The 12,491-nt window shown below is 41.1% G+C and overlaps 1 protein-coding gene and 1 long non-coding RNA gene across 6 annotated transcripts in view; one reads left to right on the plus strand and one right to left on the minus strand.

The window, feature by feature from the left end:
- Positions 1–2,149: 2,149 nt before the first annotated feature.
- Gm35988 overlaps positions 2,150–12,491 on the plus strand; it is a 103,869-nt gene continuing 93,527 nt past the window's right edge. Inside the window, exon 1 of one of the 2 annotated variants that reach the window (XR_882310.2) lies at positions 2,150–2,594. This is a non-coding gene — a long non-coding RNA (predicted gene, 35988). Of the gene's footprint in view, positions 2,595–10,531; positions 11,231–12,491 lie in introns of those variants that run through there. The other variant, XR_882309.3, reaches the window with a different exon arrangement.
- Plac1 (placental specific protein 1) overlaps positions 8,283–12,491 on the minus strand; it is a 170,118-nt gene continuing 165,909 nt past the window's right edge. For 2 of the 4 annotated variants that reach the window (XM_006541525.2, XM_011251016.3), the window contains exon 3: positions 8,283–9,178. In XM_006541525.2, the coding sequence (XP_006541588.1) occupies positions 8,600–9,121 (522 nt within the window). In that variant the 5' untranslated portion in view covers positions 9,122–9,178 and the 3' untranslated portion in view covers positions 8,283–8,599. The remainder of the gene's footprint in view (positions 9,179–12,491) is intronic. The other 2 variants (NM_001357802.1, NM_019538.5) reach the window with 1 other exon arrangement.

The following is a 12,491-nucleotide window of genomic DNA, read 5'->3' on the forward strand; positions in this document are numbered from 1 at the left end:
CCTTACTTTGTTGCATCAGAAGAGGGGAACTATTTCCTTGTGCTGATAGCACAGAATTTTCCAGAATCGACTCAGAGTTCTTGTTCTTTCTCCATAACGTTAAATGTTGGCATTAAAAAAATAAATAAAAAAGACAGGGTATGGTGGCTTTTGTCTTCTGGAGTGCTTTTTTCTAGCACTCCAGAAGCTAAGGCAAAGGTTAAGGCCAGCGTGGATTACATGAAACCCTGTCTAAAATAACATAAAATAAAATAGAATAAATAAAACAAGTAAGATTGATAGGGTTTCTAGGTCGATTGGAGTATGTCATTTCTTTTACTTCCTGTCTCTAAAATGATTCCTTTTTAAAGCAGTGTCCAGGATCAAACATAGGCCCGTGTGCTTAGGCAAGCATTCTGCTACAGAGCTACAGCTACAGTGACAGCTCTTAAAATAATTACTGGGGTTACAATTGGGGTTAGACTCTGCAGTTGTCCGTGGCCAAAGTAAAACCCATCTATTGGTATGAGAAAAAAAAATAGAGATCTGGATTTCTGTTTTTAGACAAGGTCTCATGTAGGCGAGGCTAGCCCCAAACTCCTGATGGTCCTGCCTCACCTTCCCAAGTGTACCACTGCACCCAGCTTAGAAGCTGTTTTACATTTTTAGTGCTTGCTCTAAACCCAGAACCCAGGCTTCTTTTGATCAAGGCCCCCAGGAAGACAGAGTGCTAGGTCAGCAAGAGGGAAGGAAGGGGTCATCACAAGAGAAAGAAAGAAGGCAAGAATATGAAAATCATGACCTCCCTGCTAATGTCCTTCCACTGGTTCACTACAATGAATGTTTCAGACTGTCTGGATATCTTTCAACTGGATTCTGCCCCTCTTTCAGTAGGTCTTAGTGCTTCTTGGAAAACACAATTTTTTAAAAGAAAATTCACATAGCTTTAAAGCTTCACTATGGAATGTGGCACTCAAGGCCCTCCTTAAGCAGCTGCAACCAACTCCTGTGGGCACACTTCCTACCTTTCAGCAGCACCCACTTCCATGCTGGGACACTAACTGTGCCTGTTCTTTCTGGATGCTTTCCTGAGTGTCTTTTATCCTCCATTTTCACGGCACTTGATCAAACTATAATGGACTTTCTTAGCAGACAAAAAGGTCCTAGAGGGTCAGGACATGTTTCAATATCGTTATTGTTCCACACTTTGAGCAGTAACTTGTCTCAGTTGGTGTTCTATACTCATTTCTTCAATGAGTGCATTTCTGAGAAGAGCAAAGAGTGTGTTGGTGCTAAAAATAATGGTTAGTATCATTAGTGCCTTTGGTAGAAAGTGTTAGTTTTTTTTTTTTAAGATTTATTTTATTTTCATGAGTACACTGTTACACCCTTCAGACACACCAGAAGAGGGCACTGCATCCCATTAGAGATGGTTGTGAGCCGCCATGTAGTTGCTGGGAATTGAATTTAGGACCCGCAGAAGAGCAGTCAGTGCTCTTAATCACTGAGCCATCTCTCCAGCCCCAACTGTTAGGTGTTTAACCCAGGTCTACCGCATTGGCATAACCAGCAGTCCATCTGGGACTGACATTTGGAGCATAGTCACCAAAAAATAATGTGGAATTAGTTTTTAGATTAGATTTTCTTCTTAAAACCCATCACTATGCTTTGTACTTGTAAGTTTGAAGCTGACTCTTGTAGGGTCATAGGGATTTGGATGAAATGGGGGGACACTTCTCAGAGTCCCAGTAGTGGAAGAGATCTAAAAGGAGATCGCCTTGGTTTGATGAGGACTGCTGGGGAGAGATCTGCATTTGGGGAGGTTACACTGGGAGGAGAAGGAGACATGTTTTTGGACACAGTCTCATGTAACCTAGGTTGGCACTGGCCTCAATTTTGTTTTGTAGGTGAGGATGATCTTGGACTTTTGATTCTTCTGGCTCTGTCTCCAGAGAGCTGGGATTGTAAGTCTGCATCACCACACCCGTTTTATGCAGTGCTGAGGATCAACCCCAGAGCTCTGAGTATGCTATGTGAGCACTGGAATTACATCCCTAGTTTTCAAAGAGGAGGTTTGGCTTTAGTCAAAGATAGTATAGGGGCTTTAAAGGGCCTTGTGTTAAAACCAGTGTTTTTAACAGATTCACCTAACTGAAATGGTAACCCTGTAGCATACAAATTTTGTAAAAGCCACACCCATCTTTATGTAGAATATTCCAGTCTCCATTGTACACAAGTAAAATTGTTATTTGGGAGGAGGAAAAAGGAGAAAAAGATATGCCGTGCTGAATCTACGTCAGAAGATACGTCACCTTCCTCCATGTCATATGATTTGTCAGCTTGACAGGATCTCCAGTCACAAGCCCAGCAGCAAGGCCAAGAGGAATTATGTAGATGAGGTCATCCTCTGAGCATTTCTGAGAGGGGTTATCTAGATAGGTTAATTGGAGTGGGAAGACCTATCTTAACTGTGTGAAGAACCATGCTATGGGCTTGGGGCTTAGACTGAAGATAAAGGAACATCCTCTCTGTGGGTCTGATGGGAATAGCAGCCTCAAGATCCTGTAACCATGTGGCTTACTTCCTTGAAATGACAAGAACTGTAACCTCGAACCGTGAGCTAAACCCTTTCTGTCTTTAATGTTTTTTTTTTAATTTATGTGTATTGGATAGCATATGTGCATAGGTGTCTTCAGAAACCAGAAAACGTGTTGGGTCTCCTGAAGCTGAACTTCCAGGTGAATGTGAGCACCCAATATGGGTGCTAGGAACCAGATTCAGGCTTTCCAGAAGAGCAGTCCTTGGCCTGAATCACTGAGTCATCTCTCCAGCCTACTCTGGCTTTGAGTTGCTCTCCTCAGGGCATTAGATCATAGCAACAGAAAAAAATAACTAAGGTAACTGTCCCCATTTCCTCTTCCTTTGTCTTCTTTCTAACACTTCCCTCTCCCCTAGCTGTGAACACCAGAAGTCTTAACTAGTCCTGACTTGTTTTTTCATTGACTTTTAAAGTTAATGGCTGCCAGGCAGTGGTGGCACACGCCTTTAATCCCAGCACTTGGGAGGCAGAGGCAGGCGGATTTCTGAGTTCGAGGACAGCTTGGTTTACAGAGTGAGTTCCAGGACAGCCAGGGCTACACAGAGAAACCCTGTGTCGAAAAAACAAAACAAAACAAAAAACAACCCCCCCCAAAAGAAACCAAAGTTAATGGCTAAGCTTATCAATAGGTATGTTTTATAACAACAGTAGATGTTAAGTCAAAAGAAAAAAGAAAGAAGGAAAAGAAAAAGAAAAGGAACTGCTCCACAACCTAGGATCTGACTGGTTTTGGTGGTAACATGGCCTCTAAATGGAGAGTGTTCTCTTTCACGGGCAGTTTGAAAATATTGTCATCAAATATTTTCATGAAGTTAAAACAACATCGAAAGTAACTCGGGCAGCCTGGATCTCCCGCACACTTGGTCTATAACCTGAATAACCTCCCTTCTTCAGTGTGTGGGAGCATCTTTTATCATTGGAGGAGGATTTTTCACAAGTGCTCCATCACTGAGCTAAATCCCCAACCCCAGAGATTACTTTATTTTGACTTGGAGACCATAAATTATTCCAGGGTGTTGGTGTAGGAATGATGTGGAAGCTTACTGCTACATCAATTTGTTCTTAAACTACTGACCTTCTTTTGCTTGTGGGGTGGGCCTGCACCCTGGGTTTCCTTGTGTTCTGTCATGTAAATGAATCTTAGAAAAAAGATGGGGCTAGTGAGGTGGCACAGAAGGTAAAGATAGTGAGGTGGCAGAGAAGGTAAAGACTCTTGCCACCAACCTGAAGACCCAAGTTTCATCTCTCTGACCCACCAGACAGGACAGAAGCGGTTCTGCAGAGTTCCCCTGTGACCTCTAAATATGTATCAAGGCCCACTAGAAGCCACGTATACAAAGAAATTAAAAACAAATTGTAATTTTTAAAAGAACTATTTATTTTATGTATGGGTACATTGTTACTGTCTTCAGACACACCAGAAGAGGGCATCAGCTCTCATTACAGATGGTTGTGAGCCATCATGTAGTTGCTGAGAATTGAACTCAGGACCTCTGGAGAGCAGTCAGTGCTCTTAACTGCTGAACCATCTCTCCAGCCCAATATTTTTTAATTTAAAAAGAAAAATTGACTATTTGATGGACATCACTTGGAAAATTATTGGTTTTTTTTTTAAAGACTGGATTTCATATTCTAGGCTAGGTGGATATGAGGGTAAAGGTGCTTGCTATCAAGCATGAGGACTTTATTATGTTTCCCAGAACCTGCATGGTGGAAGAAGAAGAGAAGTGACTTCACAACATTGTCTTCTGACCTCCATTTTCATGCTGTGGTACATACACTAAAAATGTAATAAAAAGAACTTATATATTAAAATTAATATGTTTGCCCTTAGTATGCATATATATATGTGTGTGTGTGTGTGTATTTATATGTATGTGTGTACGTACTTTACTCAATGAAAAAATATAGTTTAACCAAAGAATAAATAAATTGGCAATATTTTTAAAATGTGGTTTGTTGTTTTAGGAAAACAACAGCGAGGAGAGTGTTTTTTGTGGTGCTAAGAGACTGAAGCCAGGGCCTTGCACATGCTACGTGTGCACTGTACTAGCAAGCTGCATCCTCAGCCCAAGAGTAAAACAAGTGGACATTACTCTCAGTCTCCTTTTATGGCTGAAACATCTCATTACAGCTCTAATTCTTAAGTATCTGACAAGCAATTATCCTAACAAATGCTGCAGACCTTTTGGCTTTTCTAGAAATTGAAAGGTGAACACGCTCATTTCCTTTGATGGCAACAAAGCATTTCTTACTATTATTGCAAACATTCTGAACACTATGATATGGAGGTTTATAAACCTTGTCACCTTGAGAATTAACTGAGCATTACCACAATAAAGAAGGAAAAGATTCTTTTGGAGTGGTGTATCACAAGCTAATTAAATTACTCAACAGACAGCTCAGGGGTGAAGGGTTGGAGACATGACTCAGGATTAAGATCGGTTTTTGCTCTTCCAGAGCTATGTCTCAGCCTTTATTACTGATTTAAAACATTGCTTAATTATACTGGGATGTCAAGTTATGTAAAATATGGTTACTGATCAGTATTTCTTCATAAACATTCATTTCTTTTAATGTTTTAGAATTTCGTGCATGTTTATAGTAATTTTTTTAAAAATCAAATCTACTCCTCCTGCCTCCTTCTGAAGTCTCCCATACCTCTTCATCACTTTTCACTTCCAAGTTCATATATTCTTTTTTTAACCCGATGCCATTGTGTGTGTGTGTGTGTATGTGTGTGTGTGTGTGTTTTGGGAGGTAGGGCCATCCTCCTGAGCATGGGGGCTATTGCACTCACAACTCACATTAGCTTTGGATGGATGCATAAGAATCCCCTCCCCCCACAAGATCAAGCCAGCTAAAATTCCAGCATGCATTTGGGAGGGTCTCACCAAGTCCCATTTATAGCTGTGGAGCTATTGGCAGTTGATAGCTTCTGGGAACAGGACAGTCAGTTCTCTTTTCATTCTCTCTGCCTAAAATGTCCTTCTCCTTCATCTTAATTCAATGAAACAAACTTTCATTTCAGAACCTCCTCAATTATTCCCAATTGCATGAATTCTAGGCTTACTCCATCTTGATTTATCTGTTGCTCTGGCAACTAGATCTGATCTGTCTGTCTTCCCAATCTTGCCACACATCATTTTTTGGTCACATATGTCTTCTTTGATGTTCTTCTTACCCTTGTTATTGTTTTCCACCATCATCTGTCCCTTTGCCCTGCCTCCACTGGGTTGAAATAAACTCCTGGCATTTTCTCCTATGACCTCAGTCCTGGTCCTCATATCTTTGTGCAAACCCATCCTATGGGCTTTTAATAGCCTTTATAGCCTCTAACTCCATAGGTAACTTTACATGGTTTATCACATCAAACTGTGTTGGCTCTTGTCAGCCATTAAATTCCCAACATCTAACGTAGTGATTGACCCCTCAGATAATTGTAATAGATATTTGTTGCATTCCTACCTACCCTCCAGGGATTGCAACCTGTCAGTTTATCAAAAAGGGAAAAACTGAGATGAATCTCTGTTTCTTTAACTCCCATAGTTGAATTTCTTTTCTTGGTGATGGCCCTCTAAATCTTTATTCATCTGGTAAAAGTACTTCACCTTTATTAATGAGAAAAATTGTGCTTCTATATTGCATTCTTGTTTTTAGTTAAAGATTTATTTTAACGTATTTAATTATGTGTACGTGTGTAGGTCTGTCTGTGGGTGGGCAAGTGTGTGCAGGCACCAACAAGAGCCAGAGGCTTTGGAACTCCTGGAACTCAAGTGAAGAGATGGCTGTTGCCTGATGTGGATGACGGAAAAGTGAATTTGGTCCTTTGGAGGAGCAGCAAATGCTTTCAATGGCTGAGTCGTCTCTCTTCCATACCACATTTTTCTTTAAAAATTAACTTCTACTGACAAATAAGAATATTATGCTTGTGATATACAGAATAAGAATGTTATGCTTATGATATACAATATGATATTTTGAAGAGTTTGCTTCTTACTAGGTATATGGCCGTGAACTGCTTTCTTTCTTTCTTTCTTTCTTTCTTTCTTTCTTTCTTTCTTTCTTTCTTTCTTTCTTTCTTTCTTTCTTTCTTTCTTTTCTTCTTCTTTCTTTCTTTCTTTCTTTCTTTCTTTCTTTCTTTCTTTCTTTCTTTCTTTCTTTTTTTTTTTTGAGACAGGGTTTCTCCGTATAGCCCTGGCTGTCCTGGAACTCACTTTGTAGACCAGGCTGGCCTCAAACTCAGAAATCTGCCTGCCTCTGCCTCCCAAGTGCTGGGATTAAAGGTGTGCGCCACCACTCCTGGCATGAACTGCTTTCTTTTTTTTTTTTTATTACGTATTTTCCTCAACTACATTTCCAATGCTATCCCAAATGTCCCCTATACCCCCCCCCCACTCCCTTACCCACCCACTCCCACTTTTTGGCCCTGGCGTTCCCCTGTACTGAGGCATATAAAGTTTGCCTGTCCAATGGGCATCTCTTTCCAGTGATGGCCGACTAGGCCATCTTTTGATACATATGCAGCTAGAGTCAAGAGCTCCGGGGTACTGGTTAGTTCATAATGTTGTTCCACCTATAGGGTTGAAGTTCCCTTTAGCTCCTTGGGTACTTTCTCTAGCTCCTCCATTGGGGGCACTGTGATCCATCCAATAGTTGACTGCGAGCATCCACTTCTATGAACTGCTTTCTTAATCAGCCATGTCTCAATTCCCCTCCTCCCCTGCATCCTCGTGTGTGTGTGTGTGTGTGTGTGTGTGTGTGTGTGTGTGTGTGTGTGTGGTCTTACCATGTAGATCATATTAGTCTGAACTTGTAGCAATCCTCCTACCTCTTTCAAAAAGAAAAGTTTTCTTATTTTTAAACTGGGTATGAGAAGAGCACTTCTTTTACAAGATTGTAGAGAGGGCTAATGGAGATGTCTCTACTATCTGGAATATTTTCTTTCCAGATTATCTCAGTCTTCACATCCAAGACATAGTTCAAATGGCAAGACCCCAGAGGCCTGTTCCCTCCCCAGTTTCCCATGTCACTTTGTTTGAAGTTCTGCATAGCATTTGTCACTATCTGAGTTTATCTTTATTTACTTATTTGCTTACTAGCTATGCGACCTCAATTTCTCTGAGTCCCTTTCTTCTCACTACCATTTATTTGGTGTCCAGAGGCAGGTCTGCATGTAGTTTCACTGCATAATAAATAGTTGTTGACTTATTCACTTCCTCTTGTTGCTGTAAGCCTTTGAGAAAGCTAATGGACAGCCACACTTTGGGCTGGTTTCTGATAGTTTATATGTTGGGGGTGGGTGGGAGGGCTGTTATCAAAGCACTGTAAGTTTACGATCCAGTTCAGCCTTGGGAACCTAGCATGGGAGCATTGGAACGTGACTTGTGTGCTTCCCAGAACCACGGAGACTTGAAGATAACTAGCTTATCCTTTCTGTACATAAAAAATGGTACAGCTGGACATCAAACAAGGGAGACTTAGTGCTAAGCTTTGTGGTGGTAAACAGAAGACAAGAAGACGGGAAGTGTGGATACAGAGCAAGAGATTTCCCTTGGGAAAGGCTTTGTAAAGGAACCTGAAAGGGTGGGAAACCATCCCAGAGAGAAAAACCCAGGCACCAATGCTAGCAAACCACTTAGACTAATGCCTGTTCCGTAGATAAAATGAGATATATGTTTATGAAGCAAAACCATCCAACTGATAATTTATTGCCAATCAGAATTTTATTATTGTTTTAAAAGATACAAAAATAGTAAAAAAAAAAGTTACAATCAGCTATATATGAATTGACCCTTTCCAAAATTCCCCTAAAAGAGCTATCATGGCATCTATTTGGCTGACAGTAGAAAATGCTATATATTCATTTTTAGAAACAGAATTTTCAGAAGCCCTTACATCTGGGCACTATATGGGTTTCCTCAGATCATCTGAGTGAACACACTAGTCCCCAGAAACATTTGCACAGTCAGATGACTACACAAGAAGGACCTCCAAAGACTCTGTCCCATGATGGAGGGTTTACATGCTCTTTTGATTGTAGACATAAGGTGGGCAGCTGCAGTTGGGTTGTTCGCTAGGCTCTGGCAAGGTGAACACGTGGTAGGAAGTATCATTCTTCGGAGTCGCACCCATGTTGTTGCTAGGTGCTTTCGCGGAGTAGGGCTTAGTGAGCCAAGGGGACCGGCGAGGGGCAGCACAGGACACGGGAATCACATATTTCGTTGATGAGCCCTTGGAAGCATAGTGAATCTCAGAGCTATAGATGACGACATCTGGAGAGACAGCCTTGATGCGGATGCCACATTCGGTAACGCGGTAGTGAAACTGGTAGAAATGTGGGTGAACATGATTGGGAGGGCAACCAAGGCCCAGGTGCACCTCGTAAAAATGAACATACACATCATTATTCAGCAAGAAGGGGTGAACGGTGACCATGAACCAATCTGTCGAGCACAGCACATTCACTTGGTTTTGCTCCGAGTAGCTGAAGAGCATGAAGGCGACTAAGACAGTGCCTCCCAGGAACTTGCGAAGGTTCATTCTTGCAGCAGGTTAGGTGAAGACTCACAGGAGACAAGAAGGCGTCCAGGAAGGATTCTAGAACACACAAAAACGTAAGAGGCAAGTTACCTTAGGTGTTAGCTCAGTTATGAGTTTTTAAAAGAAGTGCAATTAGGGGATTATGTTTTTGTTTTTGTTTGTTTGTTTGTTTGTTTGTTTTTTGAGACATGGTCTTACTCTGTAGCCAAGGCTGGCCTGTAACTCACTATGTTGTATATTCTGGCCTTGGACTGTGACAATCCTTCTACCTCTACCTCAGAAGTGTTGGGATTTCACTGTAAGCCACCACACCAGGCTCAGAATGCTATTTTTGTTATTTGCTCTTGGTTTTATTTTTCTATTTTGTCTTCTCTCTCTCTCTCTCTCTCTCTCTCTCTCTCTCTCTCTCCCTCCCTCCCTCCCTCCCTCTCTCCCTCCCTCCCTCCCTCCCTCCCTCCCTCCCTCCCTCGCTCCCTCCCTCCTCCCTCCCTCTTTTCCTCCCTTTCTGAAATTTCTCTGATTTTATTTCTTTCTGAAATTCCTTTGATTTACAACATGGCCCAATGTATCAGAGAATTTTTTGGTCATCATGAGTTACAATGCTACTGATAATAGTTCCAGATGAATTAATTTGGTCATATTTAGCTAAGCCATTCAGCCAAATTTCAATATGTTGTTGTCAGGGATAAAATGTAATTTCTCCTTAGGGTTTGTTTTTTTTTTTTTTTTTTTTTTTTTAGAACTTGTTATATTTGATTGTACGAAGGTGTTTGCTCAGTTTGTTCTACTTCATTGTGGGGAGGTAAGTGTACAGAGGACAGAGGGCAGAGGACAAGCTTTAGGAGTTTCTCCTTCTACCACGTGGATTCTAGGACTTGAACTCAGGTCGTCAGGCTTGCCAGCAAGAGCCTTTATCCACTGAAACATTTCATCAGGCTTTTTCTTAGGTTTTAAAATTCAATTTGTTTGCTAAGAAAGTAGGTCATATTGAAGGACTCATTGGGATAATATATGTGAGAACATTACACCATTAAGGCAGATTAGGTTACTAGTTTAAACTGTATTTTTCTTTGATTTAATGTTTAATACGGAAACTGTTTCATTTGGATTTTTTTTTTTTTTGCTAGCCTTACACAAAATGGGATAACAACCCTGATCAGTGCAGAGTCTCATTCTCCACATGAGGGAACAATATGTGTTTTATACCAAAACAGTATGAGAAGGCCAACTTAAAGAAGCCATATGCCACCATTCCAGGCCCATGTTGCTCAGAGGTAGAACACTAACCTAGAATATGGGATGGCATGGATTTCATCCAAAGCCTGACCAAATAAATAAATAAATAAATAAATAAATAAATAAATAAATAAAGTCCCAACTGGCCATGCTAGTTATCTTTAATATGCAAGCTCCTGCAATGAAATTGAAATTCACTTCTGCCTCACATGGAAGTTTCTCTCTTCTCAGTACTTTTTACATTTTAAATGTGTATCACATATAAACTACTTAAAAGAAGGCCTACATTAAAAAGGAAGCATTTTGTTTATGCTTTCTTTCTGTGTAGATTGACTAACTAGCTCCTACATTCTTTGTCTCGATACTGTTACACTTGCTACCTTTTGGGTTCTTTTTGCCTTTTGCCTTTCAAAAGAGTGGTAGAGAGAGTGGCAGGGAGAAAAGAATAAAACTAAGAATAAGTGTCTAAAACATGGCTGCAGACGAAGGCAACAAGGGGAGAAAGGAGAATAACATCACGAGATAATAATTCAGCTTTCATTTTAAACATGGAAAAGCACATGAATCAAACGGAAAGTACCTAAACATTGGAAGGAAATACATGTACATAGTGTAGAGATTAGCTTTTGTTCCCTGCTAAGTATTCCCCATATAGATGATTTCATCCTTTGAAAAATATTTATTGAGTGCCTACTATATTCATAGCATCAGGCTAAGATGCTCCCCTAAGACATTACTCTTTCCCATTTGTAAACAGGCAGCCCTTTCTCTGCCTTTGCTCTGGACAGATATGCAGAGTTTTCAAAGGGAAAAACCGTGTGGAGGCCCACAAGGAGTGAGTGCACTGGCCTGGATTGGAATGCTGGGTTTCTGGTGGGTACCACTTGCTTGCTGGCTCTTGCTATCTTTCTTTTCTTCTCAATGACTGTTCATTCTCTCTGTAGTGTTGGGGGGGGTGTGATATAAAAAGAAGCCAAAGGAGACTTTTCTGTACTCTGTCTTTGTTCTGAATTGTTGCTAATGGGGCTGATTTTATTTTATTTTCTCACAAAAGCAACAATAGAAATGCAGCAGCAGCAGCAACACACACACAGAGACAGAGAGATAGAGACACACAGAGACACACATATAAACAGAGAGAGACAGAGACAGAGAATAACCCCCATCACTGTCATTTTGTCTGTTACTAAAGAAACCATTCTGTGCTAAAGATGCTTTAGACTAGCTTTCTGTCTCTCATCCCTTCCTCCCTCCCTCCCTCCCTCCCTCCCTCCCTCCCTCCCTCCCTCCCTCCCTCCCTCCCTCCCTTCCTTCCTTCCTTCCTTCCTTCCTTCCTTCCTTCCTTTCTCCATTCCTGTCTCCCCTTAGTTCCCTTTCCTTTATTTAACATGATCTCACTACTTGGGGCTATCTGTCTTGAACAAAATCCTTTTCATTAAGTAGTTCCTGGAATAGGCCGAGGAAACAATTCTTTCATCCCATTTTTGTTCTCAATCCCCAAACTGAGGCTCCAGTCGAAAGCTGTTCTGGTCCGGGAGTTAATCTGTCCATTTCCTCTCCCTTTCCCAAGCATCCTTTGTGTAATTCCCCCTCCTCTTCCCTTTTCTCATGAATAATCCAAATAAAGTTACCAAATGCCTACATTCTCCAAGAAAAAAGCCAGGCAATCACTTCAGACTATCTTCTTGTTCCACACCCACTTTTCAAGTTCTATTGCTCTTTTTCAGTTTGAAAGAAAGGGTTTGCTGACACCACTGTTTCAGCAATCACTTAGTACAAAACTTCAAACTTGGACAATGCAGAACCCATTTCCTCTAGCCAGCAACAGATTGCCATGTGACAGAAGCAATAAATGAAGATGCCTATGCACATGACGACATACCTCTGGACTCAGAAAAAAAGAACTTTAATGAAAGTCAGTGCAAACTATGCTCAAGGTCCCATAGCTCTGAGGGAGAAGGGAAAGGCTAGAGATTAGGAGGAGAGCAGAATGTACTTGATAATAGGTTTTCTAAGTCAGAGCCCAGTACTTCAAGGCTGTATTTTAGGACATGCCCCCTTTTGCTAAAAACACCTCATCAAAAAATACAGCAGCCATCCTCTCCCAGCTGCCTGCCCTTTGCAGGGACCAGGG

This window comes from Mus musculus, chromosome X (genome assembly GCF_000001635.26).
Source record: "Mus musculus strain C57BL/6J chromosome X, GRCm38.p6 C57BL/6J".
Taxonomy (NCBI): domain Eukaryota; kingdom Metazoa; phylum Chordata; class Mammalia; order Rodentia; family Muridae; genus Mus; species Mus musculus.